This window comes from Populus alba, chromosome 2, assembly GCF_005239225.2.
Source record: "Populus alba chromosome 2, ASM523922v2, whole genome shotgun sequence".
Classification (NCBI taxonomy): Eukaryota; Viridiplantae; Streptophyta; class Magnoliopsida; order Malpighiales; family Salicaceae; genus Populus; species Populus alba.
This window is the reverse complement of record NC_133285.1, coordinates 1,999,332-2,023,066: the sequence shown is the minus strand read 5'-3', so window position 1 is coordinate 2,023,066 and position 23,735 is coordinate 1,999,332. Positions and strand designations below refer to the sequence as shown.

Genomic DNA, 23,735 nt, shown 5'->3' with positions numbered 1-23,735 from the left:
TTTTTATATATTTTAAAAAAAAAACACTTTAAAAAATAATTATATAATTTATAACAGCACAAAAATCAAAATAAAAAAGCACAGATTAAGCCAGCCTTTACAAACGGAATCTGAGAGAGAATAAACCCGTCTTGGCGAGAATATATTATATATATATATATATATATATATCAGAAGTTGTTAGACTGGAAATATTCGGTCCATTTCAGAAAAAGCGACAATGATATCATGAAAAGAACATGCTAAATAATATTTCAGCCCTTCAGAGTTATAGAACTTTTTTTAAATTTTCCTATATGGTCCTTGGCCACCACAAAATTTAACGTAAGTCCACATTTTGAATTTAAACCTTTTTTTCTAATTGCTTAAGCGTTTTTCGTTGGATAAAATCACATGTATGGGGATCTGGTTGAAAAGAAAAAAGAAAAGCATGAAAAAAATGAAATACAATATTAGAGTGAAAGGGCCCGCCGTTAAGTTCCTTTAGACATATAACGGATGGGGGGCAAATCGGAACTTTGTAGAAACATCAGGATCGATACTATTAAAACACAAACTATAGGGACTGAAATGGAATGCTTTTGAACTTGTACGATGGATCCGTTTCTGGTTTTTGAAAGAAAGTTAACCAACGTGAAAAGGCAAGAAAGCTGGATTTCAGGAAGGATGGTGGGGGTCAGGTTGTGTAGTTCAGAGCCAGCTTTCCCGGTGAAGCTTCGGGATCACCCGTGACCCGGCTCATATGGTAACGGTAGAGACTAGAGAGTAAGAAGCCATTAATTGTTTCAATTAGAAAAACGGACCATTCAATTTTTTTTGGACCTAAAGGTCAACACTGTTGTTGGTTAGGAATATTTACATATTGTTTTTTTTTTTAATGTTTTTTAAAAATATATTAAAATAAATATTTTTTTATTTTTAATATAAGCATATCATAACAATAATAAATAAATAAATAAATTAAAAATTCATCCCTTTGAATATTTAAAAGGATAAAAATTTCTATTTTATAAGGAAAAATTGATACGCGTAAATTTTTGCTTCTGAGGGATTTTTTTCAGGGATTGAATTTGGGCTAGATCCAAAAAAAAAATTAAATACATTAAATTTATAACTTTTAAAATATAAAAAACTGAATTAAATGTAACTAAATCCAAATTTGAACCCAAAAAACTATAATAAATATATTAAGAAAATTAACGAGTAGCGGACCACATTAAAAAAAATTACAAAAACAGTGGAACTTTTGACCCTATGAAAAACCAGCCAATGACATTTAATTTTCAGAGAAACTGCGTCGTTTCTTGAGTCCAATATCATCCCAAGCACCCAGCAGGGTTTAATGCTTTTTTACACAGATACTTTAGGGCTTTGTGCAAATTAGTTAGCCTTAGTACTTCAATCAAGCTCTACTAAGTACTAACTTCAACCCACACTCTATTTCCGCTCCTAATAACAGAGAATGGGGAAGAAGAAATTCATCGCCAAGAAAAAAGCCGCAACTTTCCAGTTATTTGCACGCGACTCATCCGATCCCAATTTCGACGGCACTGACCAAGTTTTCGTGCGAGTCGACAACAGTCCCTACTCAATAGACAACTTCTTGGCCGAAAACAAATGCTACAGCAACAGCCGCTTCGATGACGATCCTAATTCAATTTTCCCCGACGCGCCGGATGATACCGAGGACGGTGAAGATGGTAGTTTAGGTAATTCCTTGCACTTTGGAGGTGGATTTTTTTGTGAAACATCGTCGGGGCCTTTGCCAGAGGATGTCAGGAGAGAGATTTTGGAATTAGGGTTTCCTGATGATGGTTATAATTATTTACTTCACTTAAGAGATATTAAAAGTAACGTTAACGGCTCGGGTTATTATCAAAATCCTAAAGCCAAGCTTCATCAGCTTCCTCATGATATCAAGGTTAGTGAAGTTTTTGTTTTGATTAGCTGGTTAGTTTTACTGTTTTCAAGTTACTGCAGTGAAAATGACAATGCTGGTGATTTTTGTCAGGCTTATGATGCATCGAGAGTAAAAGTTTCAGAATTGAAAAGTGAGGATAGGAATGATAAGTCAATTTATAATGTGGCGTCGAAGAGTGTTGGTGTTAGAGTTCAGAAAGTGGTTGATCCTGAAGTGGCGGCATTGCTGGATGATAGTGATTTGTCGCGGTTTGGTTCTGATGCTGAGGACCTGGAGGAGGATTTTGTTGTTCGTGCGAATATACCTGAGGGAGGGGAGGATTTGGATGCTGATGTTGAGGGATCGGAGGTTGTTAATGAAGTTACCAGTGGATATGTTAGGTATGGTGGCGATCGAGAAAATGTGTTGGGATGCGGAGGGGTAGAGAAAGCAATGAATGTTCTAGTGGAGGCAAGAGGTTATTTTAGAGATGAGAAGCAGCGGGTTCGTCGTCCTTTGGATGAGCAATTTGATTCGGTGAGACTCCACTCCCTGGGTAGTTTATTTCTAATTTGATATACGTTTTCATATGAACTTGTTTTTTTTTTTTTTAATTAATTTTCATGTCATGGCAGTTAGTCATAAAATTTTATTCTGTTATATACCATATGTGAGCGGCCAGAGAGAACCATCGATCGTAATTGTTTGACCTGTTATTTTTTAAAGATCACTTAGGATGTCATTGTTTGGAGTTTGGCACGACCTTATTAATCACATGGATTTGACTGGAGGTGTGGAATCTAAACTAAGATGGTGCTATTTTGGTTAAATTTTTGTGACCATTTCATGAAGTCAGCTGTTAGTGCCTTGAGCTATTATTTAGTACCACTGGCGATGTGAAGCTTCTTCCACCCTTATTTCTGGTTCATATCTAATCTGTAAGTATGTTTAACAGAAGGTGTTCATGCACCGGGAATATTGAATAATTATAGCTTGCTTTTGTCTCATGAGATATTTCTGTTTTTGCCATGGCAGCTTGAACATCAAGAATATGGCACTGACAATGAAGATGATGAATATGATGGTTACATGGCTGAAGAAAATAAATTTCTTGCTGACAAGCATAAACATGCCCTTAATGATCATGTAGTCGACGACCTAGAACTCAATGAAAAATATGAAGTTCCTGCAGATTTATTGCATGACAATGGTAGACCAAAAAATAAAGAGCTGATAGACTTGGCAGCTGATATCGTTCGCCTCTGTAGAGAATATGGGAAGAAGTATGAAAATGAGGATGAAGATAAGGAGGTTATTATTGAAGAGGAAAGTAGTGACGAGTCAGAAAAGTGGGATTGTGAGACTGTCGTCTCTACATATTCAAATCTTGATAACCACCCTACTAAAATTGGAGCTCCAGAAACTGCTAGAAAGAAGATGTTAGCCAAAGCAGTTGTAGGGGCTTTAAATGCTTCGAGTCATGTGATAACCCTTGGAGGAAAAGAAAAGCTACCTGAAGACTTTTTGCCTTATAGTGGAAAACCTGCTATGGAAAAGGTCAAGGGTGTGCCTAGCTTACAAATGGAGCAGCAAAAGAGGAAGCAACATGGCCAGGAGTCAAAGGAGGAGAAGAAAGAACGGAAGGTTTGAACTTTGAGTTTGGCACGACCTTATCCATCTGCTGTTCCTTTCAGCATTTCCCTTGCATGTCTCTCCCTGGCATCCAATGCTCACACCCATTGGATAACTGCCTATGGTTTGAACTTTGAACTTTGGTTATGACATTGAGATTGTGAGTGCAGGCTGCTGTAAAGGAGGAAAGGCGTGAAGCTCGACGCGTGAAAAAGGAGATGAAGGGTCTCTACCAGGGTGAAGCGCAGCATGCTCAGAGAGCTGCTGCTGTAGCAGGCCCATCTTCCATTCATCTTGTGTAAGTATTATTGAGTTTGCTTCTCCTATTAATTGAAATGTTTCCGGTATTTAAATATTTAATGATAAAGGACTGCTATGATCATTTTTATTTGTGATGCTATGTGAAGTACAGGCTAAACTCTGATGGCATATTGCTTCTCAGTCGTGATCATAATACTTCATTTCTCTGATATGGAAATGTTGAGTTACTTGATGCTAATGTGGTTTTCTTTCCCTCTCTGTTCAAATAGGTAATTTCTGTCAGATTGTTGCTCAAGACCGCAATATCTTGTAGTAGGATATCCATGTTGTTTGAAAATCATCAAAGGGAAACATTTTTAACAAGAAAAGGTGCCGCATACTCTGTTCATCCTTGTTTCCTATGGAGCATGAAGCTATTGCAGTTTCTCTTCGTATGTATCCGAGTAACAAATTTTGATGTCTTTCCGCTACAAAGGTTATTATTAATGTCATACCTTGAGTAAAATTGTTTAGGTTTTTGGAAGATATACTTTGTAGATGAACCTTTGATGAGTTACAAAGCCATGGCTACCATTTTGTTGGAAAACATGTCTCCTCGTTTCTGTCCGTGTCAATCAATGTTATAGATCATGGACTATTTGAGTTGTAATGTGTAATCTATAAGCTGAGCAGCAATGGGAATCCGTGGATGACTTGTGCCGGACCTTTAGTGAGAGTTAAAACGAGAGGTAGGGAGGCAGGAGCCAGTGGACAGCCAGAAAACCAGATGAGATGACCGGTTTTAGCTAATCCGATATTATTATTAAGTAATATACTAAAATATACTAAAACGTGATACTATTATTATTATTAAGTAATATGCTAAAACGTGTAATTTTTTTATTGTAGCTAAAGCTGTTTTTTTTTTTTTTTTTACAGTTTTTTTTTCATTTTTTTTTGTGGCTTTTTTTTTTCATTTTTGGTTTTTTTTAGCAGTTTTTCCTTCTTTTTTTTTTTTTGCTCTTGCTTTTTTTTTTTTTTAATATTTTTTCACAGTAGCAGGTTTTTTTTTTCTTTTTGTTTTTTTTACATGTTTTTTTTTAACGCGTGAGTTTTTCACTATAGTAGCTTTTTTTTTTTTTCCTTGCTTTTGTTTTTTCTGTTTTTTACATATAATGTATCACTGTGCACATAGTGAAACACTTGACTTTTTTTTTTTTACCCATGATTTTTTTTTTTGCTTTTTTTTTCTTTTAATGAATTTTTTTTGTTTAATTTAGTTTGTTAATGTGAAAAAAAAAATAATAATTTAGTTATCATACTTTCATTATACGGATCTCGGTTTTTTTATATATTAAGCTAGTTGAGAACTTAGCATTATAGCTTTTTTTTAAAAAAATAAAAAATACTATTGATTATTATAATGTTTCCCTTACATGATTTTTGTTTTGGCTGCAGTGTTTCCCCCACGTGTTTATTTTTTAAATTATCTTTGTTAAATTTATATTTTTAATATTGAGTTGGTTGAGAATTTAGCTTTAGCTTTAGCTTTCCTCACGTTTTTTCATTATTTATTATTATATTTATTATATGACTGTTTTTTTCTTTTTAATTTTTTTTAATAAATTGTTTTTGTTTAATTTAGTTTGTTAATGTTATTTTTTTTTATTTAGTTATTATATTTTTATGATACGAATCTCGGGTTTGATGGGTTAGCCTGATTTGACGAGTTATTTTTTTCATTTAGTTTAGTTTGTTAAAGTTAATTTTCTTTCTATTTAATTATCAGACTTTCATGACACGTATCCTGGGCTTGACGGGTTAACTTGGTTTGATGGGTTAACCTGGTTAATTCTGGGTAAACTCGTCATTTTTTTTCTATTTAGTTATCAAACTTTCATGAGGCAAATCCCAATTAATTCAATTTCTTTTTTCTTTTTCTTCATTAGTTTTTTCCTTTCTGTTGATTTTTTTTCTTTGTTTTTTTAAATTAATCTATTTAATTATCACACTTTTATGATACGATCTTATAGCCAGACTCACATCCAATATTCTTGAGTCCGGTGTTACAGTCAAGCTCACTTAAACTTGGGTCATGCAAGTTTAATTTTATTATTAATATTATAAATATTACTCTTAGGTCAGGTGTTGCAGCCAAACCCAAGATTTTTAGGTATAACTTTGCATAAAAACCTAAAATTTTTAAATTTTTAAATTTTTTAATATTTTTTATACAAAAACAAATAACCCGCAGCATCGCGCGGGTATCATAGCTAGTTATAAAATATAGCTTGTATATTAGATGGTTAAAGAGGAATTTATTTTATGGTAAGATTTTGTTGTACTTTATAATATAAAGGACACCAAATCATTTGAATGTTGGAGGAAAAGTTAAAATTGACATATATATATATATATAAAGGACACTTGGCATAATTTAATATAATTTTTTTTTATTTTCATAATTAATCAATTAATTGCATGACATCTATGTTAAGTTGTTGAATAAATATTGACTTTTTTTTTTGGTAACCCAGGATGTTCGGGCTAGTTTACGGGCATCACGAGTAATTCCCGGACTCACTGAACATCTTGCAAGTCCAATAAACATGTAAGGCATTGTGGGGATAACAGACATATACATTAAGGCTTGAACCCATGATGCACATGCAAAAAAAAACTATTACCACCATTGGCTAGAAACCTCGGTGTAACTTTTGAATCTTATAGACATTGGTACAAAGATATGCTTTAAATTCTATAAACAAGGTTTGCTTTTAAAGGATGCATATGTGTTGTTTTTATAAATAAAAAATGTTATTTTTATTATAAATATCAGTTTAATATCGACAAAAACCAATTAGAAAAATAATTTTCTTCTCCTCTTTATTTTTCTCCAAGAACTTTTTATTTACTTTATTAGAAATAAAACATTATTTTAATAAAGTATATAAATTTAAAATTTTGCTATATCCTAAATATATATTGTTTTAACCTTACAAAAAATAAATATAATGAGAGCAATTAATCTAATCTCACGTTTTAAAATCTGTTTGCTACTCTCATTAATACAACAATTATCATCATCCATGCATTCTTGCAAACAAACTAGGTGGAATGCCTCCACTTATTTAAATAATTCAAAGTATATTTGTAAGCATTTTATAGCATGATCATCAAAAGAATCCAACTTTGCTACTCTTTAGTGGGGAATGGGAGCATTACAGCCTCCACCGGATCTAGGCACAGGATCCCAGTCGCTGTAGTCTTCTACCATATCTGCCGGATGAATCTCAGTATGCTGTTCAAGTCCTTCCTTCAATTCCTTGAATTGGCGGGAGGAAAGGGATGCCGGAGATGATATATGTGCCGGACGCCATGCTGATGATGATTCTGTCGTTATCTCGGGCATCAGTGTCATCAAAACCATCACTATCATGCATGAAATGTGCACAACTGACCTTCCATTTAAGGTCGTCATGTATCTCTTGTGCCTGTATTTCAGCGTTGCCGATCGCCTTATTTGGTTTTCCCGGCACGTCTAGTGGCAACCACTATCACCGCGTATATATCGGACCTGATTTGAGCAAACTTGGGTGGCTAAGGTAGTGTTGCGATGGCTAGGGGTACCCAAATTAAATGCTTCCTTCTTTCACACCTAATGAATGATACAACACGATCCTCGCATGTTTTTCGATGAAAGCAAACTCAGGACTCTGTGTCGTGACACTATCGGAAAATAGTTGTCTTGGAATGCCAAACCAACAGCACAGAAGTTGTATCTCCATGTAATCTCGAGTACTCGTGTGCTCCTTATCTCGTGTAAACTAAAATAATTCGAATGCTAAGGATGTCAGAAAGCATTTTCTCATTATTTGTTTTTTTTAAAAAAATTAAGTTGAATTTATTGTTCATCCTTATGAACAGCGCTTTGTTAAAAATAAAAATAGTTTTATTTTTTTAGTATTGATTTGATTTGTTTTTTTACGAGGTTATACCAGTTTTATAACTTGAATTATGAGTTTAGCAAGTAAATTCCAATTAACTCGAGTTTTTTTTTTTTCTTGTTTTACCATTAAGTTAATTAATGATTAAACTTTGTAGTTTATTTTAATTTTGTTTTTTTTATTATTAATATAGGTGTCCGGACCAGTTTATGCATACCTTGACTAATCCCACAGGCTCTGATGTTATCGATCATGTAAACTTTCAGTGGCCCTAAGGTTTGTAGGACTCAAACTGGTGATCTTTAAGGAACAAACATAGGACTTAATCAGTTGAGCTACACCCCTCAGGGTTTTGTTTTAATTTTTATTCTATAAATTTATCACGGTTTTATGACCAAGATCGCGGTTTTAATAAATTAATTTGAGTCGATTCAAAATATTATTATTTTAATATTTTAAAAATATATGTTTTCTAATTTTTTTCAACTTAAAATTATATTTTTACTATTGGTTTGAGTTGCTTTTAGACAGATTAACTTGGTGATATTGAATTAACTCTGCTACGGTTTAAAATTATTTTTTTTACTAAAAAAACATGTCAACATTGAATATATTTTATAAAAAAAATTCAAAAACAAAAATTAATCTAACAACGTAACACAAGAGAATGATCTACTAAAATATATTACTCCAAAGTGAATCACTTGTTTTTAAATGTAAGAATAAAAAAAAAATCCCTTATCTATGTGTATCCAGGATAGTTCGAGGATAGCAATCATTCTTTAATTTGACTAACAAATTTTAAGATATTGGTACGTCTTGATAATGATGGTAGGAGGTGCGTTAATGATGATGGCCACGTTGTTGGCTGTATGGAAAATTAACTTGATGCGTGGACAACTATCAATAATTATTTTTTTAAAAAATGCTTTTTTATATTTTAAATATTATTTATTTATTTTTTAAAATATTTTTTAATATTTTTTAGATATTTTAATATGCTGATATTAAAATCAAATTTTTTAAAAAAATTATTTTAATATATTTTCATATAAAAATTATTTTGAAAAGTAACATTATCATAATAATAAATAAATTCTAAAAATTTATTTTTTAAAATATTTTTTATTTCAAAATATATTAAAATAATTGCCACACAAGAAGGTATGAATATAAAAATGGATCCTGCTAAGATGAATGAGTAGATTGGACTCACTAATATTCCCCGAGATTTTGGCTTTCCGGATAAATGCGTAGAGCTCATTATGAATTGTGTTTCCCAGTCCTCTTTATCTATTGTGTGGAATGGTCAAAGGCTTTCCTCCTTTCAGCCTAAACGGGGTCTCCGACAGGGATTATAAAAGATGGATTGTTTTTATGTTTTAAAGATAAAATAAAATTATTTATTTATTTTTAAATTTATTTTATAATTTTTTTTATATTAGTTTGATGTGTTAGTATTTAAAATAAAAAAAATATTTTTAATATTAATATATCCAAACAATAAAAAAAACATAAAAAAATTAATCTAAAAAAATTTGCAAACAATGGTTAAACTGCTTGAGCTAAACATACCTAAAACTTTAAGGAAGTTGTTGGTTTATCATCATCATTTGCAGGAACAACTTCATAATTATAATCACTCCGGCCCTTCCCCACCAAAAGAAAAAAGAAAAAAGAAATTGTCTTACCATTTTTGGCCCTTCCCCACCAAAGTTGCTTAATCCGGAACTAGCTGTGAGTCTTGGCGCCATAAAACACGGTTACTTTAGCCGAACTGTTGAGCCATTTTTCGTTATTGCAAGACATTTCCTTCAAATGGGCAAGGAATTGCAGACCAAGTCGGTCAAGAACAAGCTTTTGAAGGCAGTTTATTGCTTCGAAGCTCATGCCTCTTGTTGCATTTTACCTATTGAGTTGTGGGGGTTTATGGCATAGATCGTCCCTCAGCTAATACAAAATGTTTTACTGGACCTCTCTACCAAGATGATGTTGCACCATATCTATGTACAAAATGTTCGAAATAAACTTGATAATTTTTTTCAATAATTTTTTTGGTCACGATTTTAATGGCCAATCCTTAATTTCTAATGACGATAGCTAACAAAGGGTTATTACTGAATAAAAAGTTGCTGTGGAAAGACACGAAGCAAATTCATTTTTACCTAAAACGCATCAGCCATGAACATGTATAAACATCAAATTCATTTCTATATTTGATGAAATTGTTCATATCCAAACCCGAGGAAGCAGTGTTCAAATTCAAACTCCGACACGATCATCTCCAAGAGAAAACCAGATTACATGCATAAAGACACCCACAGAACTCACGCACACATGCTGGAAGGCTGCTTCGAAAAGAACTAATAAATGTTTCAGAAATTAGAAGGGATAATCATAATATACATCATTTCAAACATTTGAACAGTGGAACAGAGGAGAGAGGAGAGAAAGAGAATATAGAACACTACTGGAAACAGGGATCAAAGATACAGATGCCACTTTAGACCATTTATTTTTCAATATGATGCCCACAGAACACATTGATGAGATAAATATTTCACACTGAACAATTAGAATAACAGGACGGGATATCCACAGAAGAACTTGAAAGAGTTACCGATCATTGTGAGATTGCAAAGGGAGACAGGTGCACTTATCTTTCATTGCTTCAGCCTCACTTCCATACTCTTTGAATATGTACTCATCCTGCTTAAATGCGGGAGGCACCTTCCCCTCACTGTAGCACTGGTTACATAGACTAAAATGAGATTTTATCTCCTTGAAGCGGGAACCAATAATCGGGTAGCGGCAAACAGAGCAAACATAGTGTCCATGGCGGTTCCTATCCCCAGATTCGAGCTTCATCAGAGTTGACATAATACCAAAGCCCCAATCAGGATCATCGAACATCACAAGAAACTCCTTGAAAGACACCATTGAAGAATCTGCTTCTCCATGAAGCTCTAGCATTTCACTAACTCCATGAGAGGGAACATAAATAGCCCTCAGGAAATTGATGTAAGTGACAGCATCAGCCTTCTTAATCTGAGAACCACTTTCACTCACAGGACGCCACAAGAGTGCATCAAAAGCAACCCGTTTTCGCTTTTCAGGATTGCCACTGCAAATAGGGGCAAGAATGGCATAGAACATGCCTAAATCCACCCTGCCTGGGCCTGTTTCATCTAAAACAGAGAGGATCCTCTCATTTATGGCCTTGACAGCCCCCTGGAAGGTTTCAGGCTTCAGGAAATTAAGCAACCGCCTCAAAACTTCCTCTAAGTTAGGTTTGCGTATTGATTTTTCAGGAACACCACCACCAGAATACGACACTGGTACATCATTTTCACTCATTTCCTTCTTCAAAAGCTCCACGTCACATCGACTCAACCTGGTAATCCTCTGAAACGCCCTAATTTGAAGAGCATTAGCTAAATCTTGCCTCAATGTAGTTTTGTCATTCAGTCTCTTAAATTTTGAAGGTTCTACAATGACAAACACTCCCTCCCCATTGGCACCCCCATTGCCCTTTACTTTCTTCTTCTGTATCTGCTTCAAGTGTGATATTGCATCATGCAATTCAACCCTATTTGTCAATTTCAATGCTTCCTTCAAAGCTTTCTTAGCTTCCTCGGTCTCCCCAGCCCCCAACAACGAGACAGCCCTATTAAGCTGAGCCCGCCAGTGGTTTGGCCAGACAGCTAAAACCCTGGTATACATCTCAGAAGCTCTCTGAAACCTACCCAGATCCATGTACAGCCCGCCTAAATTATACAAAGCATCCACATGGCCAGGTTTCAAATCAATTGCCTTTTGAAACACCTCTATTGCCTTTTCATCGTCCCCCATGGCATGTAAAGCAGAAGCTAAATCACAATGAGCATCAGCAAAGTCCGGTTTCATAAAAATAGCCTCTTCCAAGGCCTTAACAGCAGCCTTATATTCCCCTACCCCAAAAAGAGCACTACCCAAAAGTTTCAGAGCTCTAAAATGAGTTGGACAAAGAATAGCAGCTTCTCTATAATACTCACAAGCACTTAAAACCATGCCTTCACCTTCCAGCGCAATCCCGAGATTTACATAAATCTGAGGAAGCAAATAACCCCATTGATTCCCACCTGCCTCCGCTGCCTCCAAGGCCAACAAAAACTCCTCTTTAGCCTCTTTATACTTTCCAAGCACGTATAAACAGTTCCCAGCTCTAAAATGTGGCCTAACATCCACCGGCTGCAACTCACAAGCTCTCTTAAAACTAACCAACGCCTCCTTAAACAACTGATGATCATACAAAACCCTTCCAATTGCCATATGCCCATCAAATGCCTCTTCTCTTGATCTCGCTCCATCGGCTCTGCTCCTCAAAACCCCCAATTCTTTCACAAAAAGTGCATAATCATTCCCGGACTCTTCCCAAAACACCCTCTTATCCGAGATCTCCGAAGATGGCCCTAATTCCCTCGACCACCCAGCATCTGAAAATGCATCAAAATTATCAGCTTTATATTTCCCATCTTTCGCCTGCTTCGCTTTCAATCTCTTAATCAAAATCTCCAAATCATCCACAATTTTCCACGTGTCATCAAAAACAATCCCGTGATTTGGCGACACCGCCCAATCAGCCGTCCTCTGCTTCTTCTGCGACTCAATAACCCTCTCATCCACAATTGACGACGACGACGCCTCCACCTCGATCGAGCTCCCTTTATTTTCACCATTCAGCTCCAACTCAAGCGCATCAAAATCACGGTCCACGTCACCAGCTCCATCATCATAAGTACGCAACAAACCATCATACGTTAACCCTTTCTCCCCGTCAATAAACTCTCCGTAAGTGCGGAAAACTTCGTCAAGAATCGCATTGATTTGCTCCTCACTGAATTTAACTCTAGGATTTACAGCCACCACCAAAGCTGCCATTTCATCTCTGTTGAGACCTCCATCCCGGTTCCCGTCAAATTGTTGGAAAATTCTCTTCACTTTCTCTGATCTAGTCCCTCTCGTCGTCATTTTAGGGTTTCAGAGAAAGAGCACCCAAACAGAAATGATAATAATGCAATAAATCGATAAATGTTAGGGTTCCGGTGCCAGAGGCTGATTATTATTTATTATTGTTATTGTTATTTGGGGTATTTTTAGGGTTAGGGTTTGATTTTTTGCATTTTCTTTCGAAGAGGAAAGGTGATTTTTGCAGCAGCAGCTATCTGAGTTTTATTTATTTATTATTTTATTTTCTGGCTTCGATGATGGGTGGTGGTGGCCTGGTGGGGCTATGGTGCCCCCCGTCTGGAGAAGTCTTTTTGCATTCTCCCGTGTTTTAAATTTAATTAATTTTGTGGCGACTTTTGTTACTTTCGGTGGCAGTTGCTAATTGGCTACTTTTGTAATAACATGAAGGAATGCCAGCTGACACGTGGGAGGATGATTGTTATTTTGTTTGATTTTTTATTTTTGTCACTATCGTGCATAACTCCTTATTTTATTTTGATAAGGTTGCTCTGGACGACCGATATTGATGAGGGCAGCAGTTAATTTTTTTTATACATATATATTTTTTTAATTTAATTCTGTCAACCAATAGAAAAAAATTGTGTTTGGAGTTTTATTTTAGTACATTTTTAAAAATATCTCTAACTTAGAAAATATTAATTTGATGTTTTCATGTATTAATATTAAAAATAACAAAAAAAATTTAAAAATATTTTGATATATTTTTAAATAAAAAATATTTTTAAAAAATAATTTATACTATAATATCAAATACATGACTATAAAAAAAATAAAATAGGTCTATATAAATGGTTTGAAAATATAATAACACTTCGGTTTTTTGAAAGTGAAAACTAAAGAAAATAATTTTTTTTAGATATAATATTTAAAATTTGTATTGAATTTAAAAAACACGTTTTGATGATTTATGTCATAAATTTATTTTTATTATAAATCTATTATATAATAATGTTTTTGAGTTAATGAGTAACGTATACTTCCTTATGATAATCTTTTATTTAAATGGAATAAAATTAATATTTTATTATTAAATTATTAATAATTCAAAAAACAAGTATGATTATATATTACTATTAAAATCATTTATAATATTAACATGTTTTTTATTTTTTTTTAAGAAAAAAAAAGAATATATTTTTCCAATTTTTAATTGAAAAGGAAAGAATGGAGATGGGAAAAGAATTGAAAACTTGTATATTCTTTTTGGAAAGTGAATTCCGGGGAAAGTGAATTCCTGAAAAGTGAATTCCGGGAAAGTATTTTCCAATGTTTGATAGTGTTATGGAAAATGAACTGAAAAACACTTTTCAGTGTTTGGTTATGTCATGGAAAATGAGCTGAAAAATAACTTATTTATATTTTATTTTTCTCAAGTTTATTAAAATAATGAGGAACAAATCTTACAAATTAAAAAGTTGAATGAGAATGAAATTGAAAAAAAATATATAATTTCATAAATTATCTCAAATAAAACAAATAATAATCAAAATAATAGGGATCAAATCTAAAAAATTAAAAAAAAATGAAAAATGAAGAAATTAAAATAATAATAATCAACATTTCATAAATTATTTCAAATAAAATAAGTAACAATCAAAAGAATGAGGATCAAATTTGATAAATAAAAAATCTCAATAAAAAAATGATAAGAAAAAAACAAATAGCAATTATAAAAATAAGAACCAAAGTTAATATAAAAATAAAATTTTAAGAGATGAAATTGAAAAATAAATATTCAAAACAAAATATATATAGCAATCAAAAGTTTGAGGATCAAATTTGATATAATCAACAAACAATGACATTTCTAAATTTTTCACAACTTCTGGAAAGTGTTTTCCCCTCAAATTTTTAAGGAAAACACTTTCCTGAAAACCAAGCCAAATTTTCCTTTTACTGGAAAGTGTTTTCCATTGACCAACTTTTCTACTGGCAAACAAACACAAGAAAGTTTGGAAAGTGCTTTCCTGGAAACCACTTTCCGGAAAACAAACACAGCTAAAAGGAAAACACTTTCCTGAAAACCAAGTCAATTTTTTTTTGACTAAAATTGACTGAAAAGTGTTTTCTGTTGACCGGAAAGTGTTTTCCGTTGACTAGAAAGTGTTTTCTGCTGACCGGAAATTGTTTTGCGTTGACCAACTTTCCTAATGACAAACAAACACAGGAAAGTTTGAAAAATAGTTTCCCGAAAACTACTTTCCAGGAAACAAACAAGGCCTAAGAAGTAGTTTTCCATGACTACATGGTCTCTTGGTTTCACACTTCATTCGACAAGTAATATTAAAGAACTCTAAAAGGCGTGGGAAAGCACTGTAGCTTCCCCATGCCTTTTAATTATGCTTAATATAATAATTATAATATAATAATTATATTATTATATTATAATATATATTTTTTTCACTTCTATAGCAGTTTTTTTTTTCGTTTTTTTTTATTTTTTTCTGCTTTTTTTTTTCCTGTAACCCTTTTTTTCCGTTTTTTTTTTTCTTTTGTTTTTTTTTTCAGAGCTTTTTTTTTCCCACTTTTGTTTCTTCTTCATTTTTTTTTACATGTTTTGTTTTTCTTTCTTTTTTTTACCCAAAATTGACTTCTTCTTTTTTTCTTTTTTTTAATATTTTTTTCAAAAATTATCTTTACTAATTTTTTAAAATATTAAGCTGGTTAAAAATTTAACTATGTAACTTTTTTTCTTTAAAACATTGTGGATTGCTATAATGTTCTCATACATTTTTTTTCCTTTTTATGATTTATTTATTCTTTTTTTTTTTTCAAAATAGTTTTTATAGATTTTTTTTTTATATTAAGTTGGTTGAGAATTTAGCTTTGTAGTTTTTTTTTTTTTAAAAAAAAAACAATATGGATTGCTACCATGTTTGCCCCCATATGGATAAACAATATTTTTATCGAATTTATTTTTTCAATATTGAGCTGGCTGATAATATAGCTTTAGTTTTCCCCACATGTTTTTTTTAATTTTTTTATTTCTTTTTATTTTTTTCCAAATTGTCATTTTTTACATTTTTTTTTTAGAATTATTTTTGTTGATTTTATTTTTTTTGCAATCGAGCTGGATGAAATTTTAGTTTTTTTGGTTTTTTCTTTAAAACACTGTAGCTTTTCCCGCATGTTTTCTCTCTCTCTTTTGTGTCTTCTTTTTTTTTTACATTTTTTTTTTACCCCAAATTGACTTTTTTTTAAAAAAATAGTCTTTATCAGTTTTTTTTTTTATATTGAGCTGGTTGAGAACTTAGCTTTGTAGCTTTTTTTTTTTTAAAAAAAAAACACTATGGATTGCTACAGTGTTTCCCTTACATGGTTTTCGTTTGTCTGCAGTGTTTCTCCCACATGTTTTTTTTTTTTAAAATTATCTTTGTCGAATTTATTTTTTGTAATATTGAGTTGGTTGAGAATTTAGCTTTAGCTTTAGCTTTAGTTTTCCACACGTTTTTTTTTTGTTTTTTTAAATTTTTCCCAAAATTGTCTTTCTTCTTTATATTTTTTTTTCATAATTATTTTTGTTGATTTTTTTTTAACTATTGAGCTGATTGATAATTTAGTTTTTAAATTTTTTTTCTTTAAAACACTAGATTGCTGCAGTGGTTCTCTATGTGATTTTTTATTAAATAATTTTTTTTTCAGAATTATCTTTGTCGATTTTATTTTTTTTATATTAAGCTGATTGAGAATTTAGCTTTGTAGTTATTTAAAACACTGTAGATTACTACAGTGTTTTTCCACATGATTTTTGCCTTGCTACAGTGTTTCCCCACATGTTTTTTTTGTCGTTTTTTTTTTCCAAATATGTTTTTGTCAAATTTATTTTTTTTCATACTGAACCGGCTAACAATTTAGCTTTTTTTCCCCTTAAAACATCGTTGATTGCTACAATGTTTTCCCATATGCTTTTTTTTGTTATGTTTTTTTTAAATGGTCTTTGTTGTTTTTTGATATTGAGCTGGTTAAAAATTACAACTGTAGATTTTCCAAAATTTTTAAATTTTTATTTGTTTTAATATTTTTTATGCAAAAACAATGACCCGCGGCATCGCGCGGGTCAAGTGTCTAGTCTATATATAAAACAAAACATTAATCAATTATGTTAACGGTGCAATTACATTAACATCTGAACTAATAAGATTACTAAATAGTCTGGTAGTTTCTCATTTTATTTGATAAAAATAAAATATTTTTTCATTACTGAATGATCTTATAATTTCTTATAGGGACGAATAAAAAAATTAAAACACTAATTAAAAAAAAAAACCGAACTGTGAAAAAAATTGATTACACTGATTAAAATTTTGAAAAAACCGACCGATTCAGTTCGGTTTCAGTTTTATAATTTTGAAACCAAAAAAATCAAAACAAACCGAACCCAAACTGAAAAAAAATTTGAGCTAAACTGAGAAAAACCAAGCAAAACTAGTTTGAACCGGTTTTTATTGTGAAAAACCGAACCAAAAAGAATCAAAATCAGTCAGTTTGGACAAGTTTCGATTTAATTTTGGTTTTTTTAAAAGAAAAATTTAATTTGATTATTTTTTTTTAATAAAAATCAAATTAAATAAAAAATAATCACCCCTGGTTCCCCACTTCCCTTAACAAGGAACATCTATTTATAAAGGGACACATTAATAAGGCATATTTATGGTGCAATTATATTAGTATCTAAACCAGTACGATTATTAAATAGTCCCATAGTTTCTCACTTTCCATAACAAGTAATATCCATTTGCAAAGGAGCACGATAATCAGGTGTACCAACGGTGCAGCTACATTAATATTTTAGATAGGACGAAGTTACGCGTGTAGAATAAATTTAGCGGATTTTTTCCTCTAGAAACGTGCTCGACCATTGGCACGGATTCAGGTATTACTAACATTTAAAGAATATTTTCAAAAATTACTAATACGAATTATAATGAATCTACTTATTTGAATTTAAATTAATTAGCCAAATCTAAATCATGAGATTATAAAATTTATTTTCAATCAATTCAATATTAAATAATATAATTTTTAAAAAATACATGATAAAAAAATATTAATCCAAATTACGAGTTTTTAGAATTTATTTGTCAATCAAGTCAATATCAAATTAAATTTAAAAAAAAAATATATGGCAAAAGAAATTAAACAAACTTTAAATTAACTTATTAAATTTTACTATATGAATCATGCATTGCATCATATTTGATAAGTTTGTACTATAAGTGTCATACTTTTTTTGTATAAAATATTTTTTTTAGGCTTAATTTTTAAAAAATTATATAAAAAAACATCCAAACAAGGAAGAATGATTTTCTAAAAGACTTAAAAGAATTAAAAAAAAAGCATAAAAAACACTACATGCACTTGGAATTCATATAACAAAGGCATGTACAATTTTTTAAGTTATATTAAAAAAAACTTGTTTTAAAGTTAAACAAGAAAAGTGATATTTAAATAAAAAATATATATGATTTAAAAAAAATCAAGGGAAAATGCATTAAATAAAAAAAAAATAACAAGCTAGGTGTTTCAACCTACCAATTAAGGCCTCATGTGCCCGAACTTCAATAAAAAAAATTAGGAGCACGGGCCATCCAGCCTAGATCCGTCCAGACCCGCTCTTTTGAGCTTATTATTTTTTTTTTTCAAGTAGAATAAATAGACAATATGTTATTTGTCTGCAACCCAGTTTTTGAAGAAGGTTTGCTAGAATATCATACCAAGAGTGTTTTACATTTAAAAACCAATTTTTAGTATATTTTTTTATTTGAAAATATTTATAAAATAATTCAAATGCCCAAGTTAACTTATTTATGCTCTCAAGCAACAACTGAATCATTCAAAACACAAAAAATCAACTAGAAACTCAATTTCTTTTCAATGTCATGTTTATTTTTTCAAGTAGTTTTAATGTGAAGGAACTACTTAGTGATGCACATATCATATGATGAAATTTGTTATGCTAATATCGAGTATTTTAGTGATAAAAAATCAATAAGAATTAATATTTTTTTTCTCTATTATTAGAACCCTATGACTCCTTTCCTTCCTTTTCAAATCATAAACTGGAAAATAAAAAAAATAAACATTTAAAATAAAACTAGATTTTTGAAAACAACATAGATAAAAAATCTAAAAAAAAATTAAAAAAATGATCAAAGTTAACTTTCTACATCAATTTCAAGCAAAACATCTACTTTCTATGTTTTTTTATCATCTTTTATTTTTTTAAAATATTAACAATGACATAATCAAGGTTAAATTAAAATAATTAGATGAAGGTAAATTAGTTTGGTCAATTATTAACCGATCCAATATTTTTTTTATTCAATTTAAAATTAGATTAAGCTAAGTAGATAGCTATGTTATATAAGTTTAGGTTCGGTTTAATATTGTAATTTAATTATATTTTTTTTAATTTTTAATTAATTATTTTAAAATTTTTAATTTATATGTTTATTTTGAAATATAAAAAATATTAATTTAAAACAATTACAAGCTAAAAATACTTTATGCTTTAAAAAGGAATCTTGCACCTTCACAAAGATGCCTTAAGTGTTTTTTCCCTTACAATCGAAGCGCAGATGATCGCGGGCCGTATAAATCTCAATCAAAAAAGTATTCTTGTATCTATTGCTTTCCCTCCAAAAATCGGAACCTTTCCAACCTTTGACCCCTCTGATGAGCAATGAAAGCACACCGTTATAAACATGACAACACCAGACTCCATCCGTACAGCAGCAAATCGTTATGGATTCATGCTACAAATATGCTGCCTTCAAAGTCCCATCTCTTACACTCTTGCCCGTCCTGTCCATGCCCACATGATAGCTTCTGGGTTCCAGCCACGTGGGCACATTCTCAACCGTCTGATCGACATCTACAGCAAATCATCAAAATTGAACTACGCTCGCTACCTGTTCGACGAAATCCCTCAACCAGATATTGTTGCAAGAACAACACTGATTGCTGCGTATTCTGCTGCAGGGGATCTAAAACTTTCGCGCAAGATATTTTCAGATACCCCGTTAAGAATGCGAGACTCTGTTTTTTATAACGCGATGATCACTGCTTATTCGCACAATCATGATGGTCATGCTGCTATTGAACTATTCTGTGACATGCAGAGGGATAATTTTAGGCCTGATAATTATACGTTTACGAGTGTTCTTGGTGCATTGGCACTTGTTGCTGAAAAAGAGAAGCACTGCCAGCAGTTGCACTGTGCAGTGGTTAAGTCGGGAACGGGGTTCGTCACTTCAGTATTAAACGCGCTAATTTCTTCTTATGTGAAGTGTGCGGCTTCACCGTCAGCACAATCATCGTCCTTGATGGCTGAGGCTAGGAGTTTGTTTGATGAGATGCCTAACAGAGATGAGTTGTCGTGGACTACTATAATTACTGGGTATGTGAAGAATAATGATCTTGACGCAGCCAAAGAGTTTCTAAATGGGACGAGCAAGAAATTAGGGGTCGCATGGAATGCCATGATTTCAGGTTATGCGCATCGTGGGCTATATCTAGAAGCGTTTGAGATGTTCAGGAAGATGATCATGTCAAAAATTCAGTTGGATGAGTTTACTTTTACAAGCGTTATTAGCGTCTGTGCAAATGCTGGATGCTTTCGGCTTGGAAAGGAAATGCATGCTTACTTCCTAAAAACCGTGGCAAACCCTGCACCGGACGTTGCAATGCCTGTGAACAATGCATTGATTACGTTCTACTGGAAATGTGGTAAAGTTGATATCGCTCGAGAGATATTTAATAAGATGCCAGAGAGGGATCTTGTTTCATGGAATATAATCTTATCAAGGTATGTGAATGTTGGGTGCATGGATGAAGCTAAATCCTTTTTCAACGAGATGCCCGAGAAAAATATTTTGTCATGGATTATAATGATATCTGGATTAGCACAGACTGGGTTTGCGGAAGAGGCCTTGAAGTTTTTCAACCGGATGAAATTGCAGGGTTTTGATCCATGTGATTATGCATTTGCAGGAGCTATTATATCTTGTTCCGTGCTTGGATCATTAAAGCATGGACGCCAGCTCCATGCTCAAGTTGTTAGGTATGGGCATGAATCAAGCCTTTCAGCTGGAAATGCACTGATCACAATGTATGCAAGATGTGGTGTTGTTGACGCGGCACATTGTTTATTCATTAATATGCCTTGTGTGGACGCAGTATCTTGGAATGCCATGATCGCAGCTCTTGGGCAACATGGACAAGGTACTCAAGCAATTGAACTTTTTGAAGAGATGCTGAAGGAAGGCATATTGCCTGATCGGATATCCTTTCTCACAGTTATTTCTGCTTGTAGCCATGCAGGTTTAGTTAAAGAAGGCCGTAAATATTTTGATTCAATGCATAACGTTTATGGTGTAACCCCAGATGAAGAACATTATGCACGCATTATTGATTTGTTATGTCGAGCTGGGAAGTTCTCAGAAGCAAAGGAGGTGATGGAATCAATGCCTTTTGAGCCTGGTGCACCAATCTGGGAAGCACTTTTAGCTGGTTGCCGGATTCATGGGAATATAGATTTGGGGATTGAAGCTGCAGAGCGACTCTTTGAGCTCAAACCTCAACATGACGGAACCTATGTACTGTTGTCAAACATGTATGCTGTAGCTGGCCAGTGGAATGACATGGCTAAAGTGCGGAAACTAATGAGGGACCGTGGGGTGAAAAAGGAGCCTGGGTGTAGTTGGATCGAGGTAGAAAACAAGGTCCATTCATTTTTGGTTGGCGATGCTAATCACCCTGAGGTGCGACAAATTTACAATTACCTTGAGCAACTGGTCTTGGAAATGAGAAAGATAGGCTATGTGCCTGACACAAAGTATGTGTTGCATGATGTGGAATCTGATCTAAAGGAACATGAGTTGTCTACTCATAGTGAGAAGCTCGCAGTTGCTTATGGATTTATGAAACTTCCCCATGGAGCTACGGTCAGGGTTTTTAAGAATCTTAGGATCTGTGGTGATTGCCACAATGCCTTCAAGTTTATGTCAAAAGTTGTGGGAAGAGAAATTGTAGTGAGAGATGGAAAGAGGTTTCATCACTTTAGGGATGGTAAATGCTCTTGTGGCGATTACTGGTAGGCACAGTTTCTGTTAAAATCTGGGAAGGTTAAAGTTGAAAGCAGAAATGTGGCGTGACTGATTAATAAATTCCATTTGGAGCCTCCGTTACCACAACTGCAACTTCTGATATACGTGATTTCTCTGCAAAGGATCATGCAACAGTGCAAAACTAACCAGAGGTTTCTATCCGTTTTTTTATATTGATATAAAAGAAACTCAAGAAAAAGTATTCTCTCTTGCAATCTCCAATGACAGGATCGGTTTTCATCGAAAGGTTGCCAGATGACCTTAGGTATAATAATTTCTTCAAATGAGAAAAAACCTCTTCTGAAGGATATGCATCTCAGAATTTCTCTCTGCAGCGTTGCATTTATTAGTCTTTTTTATTCTTATTCTGAAAAAGCTGTGTTTATGCAGAAAGAGTTAAATTCTGTCAAAGAGCAAGTTATTGGATTTTCATGCTTGAATTATCAAATTCAAATTGGCTTTCAAGGATTGGAGGTGCCCCTTTATCGTGTTCTTTTGCTTCAGCTATCTAAGTGCATGCGCTCTCTTTTCACATGCTTTTTGTTGGATTTTAATGAACGTCAAGCATCAAAATCCAATGAGGTAATTCGAGCAAGTTTTTATCTATATTCAGAGTTTCTGCCACTGCAGCATTGTATTTCTGTCAAGGCAAGTTACTTACTGGATGATGGGGATTTGACAGCTCGGGAATATCAGGTATCAACTAAAGTTCTACCGCTTATCATCCTTATTTTATCCTCAACGTGGTTGCTGAAGTATCAATTGATGGCCAATAAGCTTCATGTAATGGTGAATAGACCAATTCTTTAATTGAAATCCGAACAAAATCGCAGATACAGTGAACAAGCAGCATCATTGAATAGGGGCAAGTGCATTTTACAGCTTCAGCTGCCCTGTCTAGAATATGTAATGTAATACTATATTTGACAATTTTGTTCTGGAATAACCTTTCGTTGACGCTAACATTCCATCTGTGCATTCCATATTAGGCATTTACCCGTTTATCAGACAGCTCTGGTGAGCAAAGTAACTGTGCTCATATTATACATCCTGTGCACGCAGCATCTCTATGTCACATTTACTCCATCAATAACTTCACTTGCTGTAAAAATCTCCTACTCTTCTCCCTGGTGTGTTTTCTTGTCTTTCCATTTTGGGGCCTTGCAATTTCTTCTTCTCCGAAGATGGTATTAGCAGTTTGAGCCTCAATAAGAAAATCTAAGAGGAAGGAGTTATTTATCTGTTTTGCGAGAGCTTCTTACGAACCAAAAAAGACAATCTTCTTGCCATCAACACAAAACTGAATGTTCAAAACTTGCGATGGCTAAAACGTCCAAGCGAAGTGATCAACACTGACGGGAGAAGGAAGAGAAGTAGGGATGGGGTGCTTGGGCTCGAGGCATAACGGGCTAGTTTGGTGGGGAGTCACTAATGGAGTGATGCAATGAACTATGAAGTTGGCGTGGGCCAGCCAATGAGCCTGACCTTGGGTTTAAGCCTGCCACCGTCGGCCCAACTAATAGATTAACCTATAATCCATTAATTGATTAACCTAAGCCTGTGTCCAACTAGATACATTAATTATTATTTTTTATAAAGAAAAAAATCCATTAATTGATTCGACACCATATTGTTTACATGGATACACAAGTTTGTGATGGAAGCCTCTAGTGTTATAAGCGAAAAAAGCTATATCTTAGTAGGAAAAAAAATAATTATATCTGGCAATGCTGCCAATAACTCGTTAGTTGAAAAAATAATAAGCACAAACGAATTTTTGGAAGAATTTCTTGAATATTAAATTAAATCTATGAATATTATTTATGGTCTATAAATCTATACAATTAATCGTACCCTAATCTCACTTTTTTTTTCTTTATCCATAAAAAATGACGAGCT

The 23,735-nt window shown here is 33.0% G+C and overlaps 3 protein-coding genes across 6 annotated transcripts; 2 read left to right on the top strand and 1 right to left on the bottom strand.

Annotated features, from left to right (window-relative positions):
* The first annotated feature begins 1,332 nt into the window (after positions 1-1,332).
* LOC118052751 (uncharacterized) lies at positions 1,333-4,379 on the top strand. Of its 2 annotated transcripts, none has more exons than XM_035063789.2 (5): positions 1,333-1,921; positions 2,012-2,437; positions 2,936-3,544; positions 3,703-3,834; positions 4,063-4,379. In XM_035063789.2, the coding sequence occupies exons 1-4, from the start codon at positions 1,463-1,465 to the stop codon at positions 3,832-3,834; spliced, it is 1,626 nt and encodes a 541-aa protein (XP_034919680.1). In that variant the 5' UTR covers positions 1,333-1,462; the 3' UTR covers positions 4,063-4,379. The 2 variants fall into 2 exon arrangements, with proteins under 2 accessions (XP_034919680.1, XP_034919679.1); XM_035063788.2 differs by having other exon boundaries at positions 1,335-1,921; positions 3,703-3,830.
* Positions 4,380-10,071: 5,692 nt separating this feature from the next.
* On the bottom strand, positions 10,072-13,002 carry LOC118052750 (uncharacterized TPR repeat-containing protein At1g05150). The gene has a single exon (XM_035063787.2). The coding sequence runs from the start codon at positions 12,727-12,729 to the stop codon at positions 10,336-10,338; it is 2,394 nt and encodes a 797-aa protein (XP_034919678.1). The 5' UTR covers positions 12,730-13,002; the 3' UTR covers positions 10,072-10,335.
* A 6,262-nt stretch (positions 13,003-19,264) lies between these two features.
* Positions 19,265-22,832, top strand: LOC118052748 (pentatricopeptide repeat-containing protein At1g25360). Of its 3 annotated transcripts, XM_035063786.2 has the most exons (3): positions 19,265-22,101; positions 22,227-22,418; positions 22,519-22,832. In XM_035063786.2, the coding sequence occupies exon 1, from the start codon at positions 19,434-19,436 to the stop codon at positions 21,825-21,827; it is 2,394 nt and encodes a 797-aa protein (XP_034919677.1). In that variant the 5' UTR covers positions 19,265-19,433; the 3' UTR covers positions 21,828-22,101; positions 22,227-22,418; positions 22,519-22,832. The 3 variants fall into 3 exon arrangements, with proteins under 3 accessions (XP_034919677.1, XP_073263465.1, XP_034919676.1); XM_073407364.1 differs by having other exon boundaries at positions 19,265-21,988; positions 22,227-22,832; XM_035063785.2 differs by having other exon boundaries at positions 22,227-22,832.
* Positions 22,833-23,735: the final 903 nt, after the last annotated feature.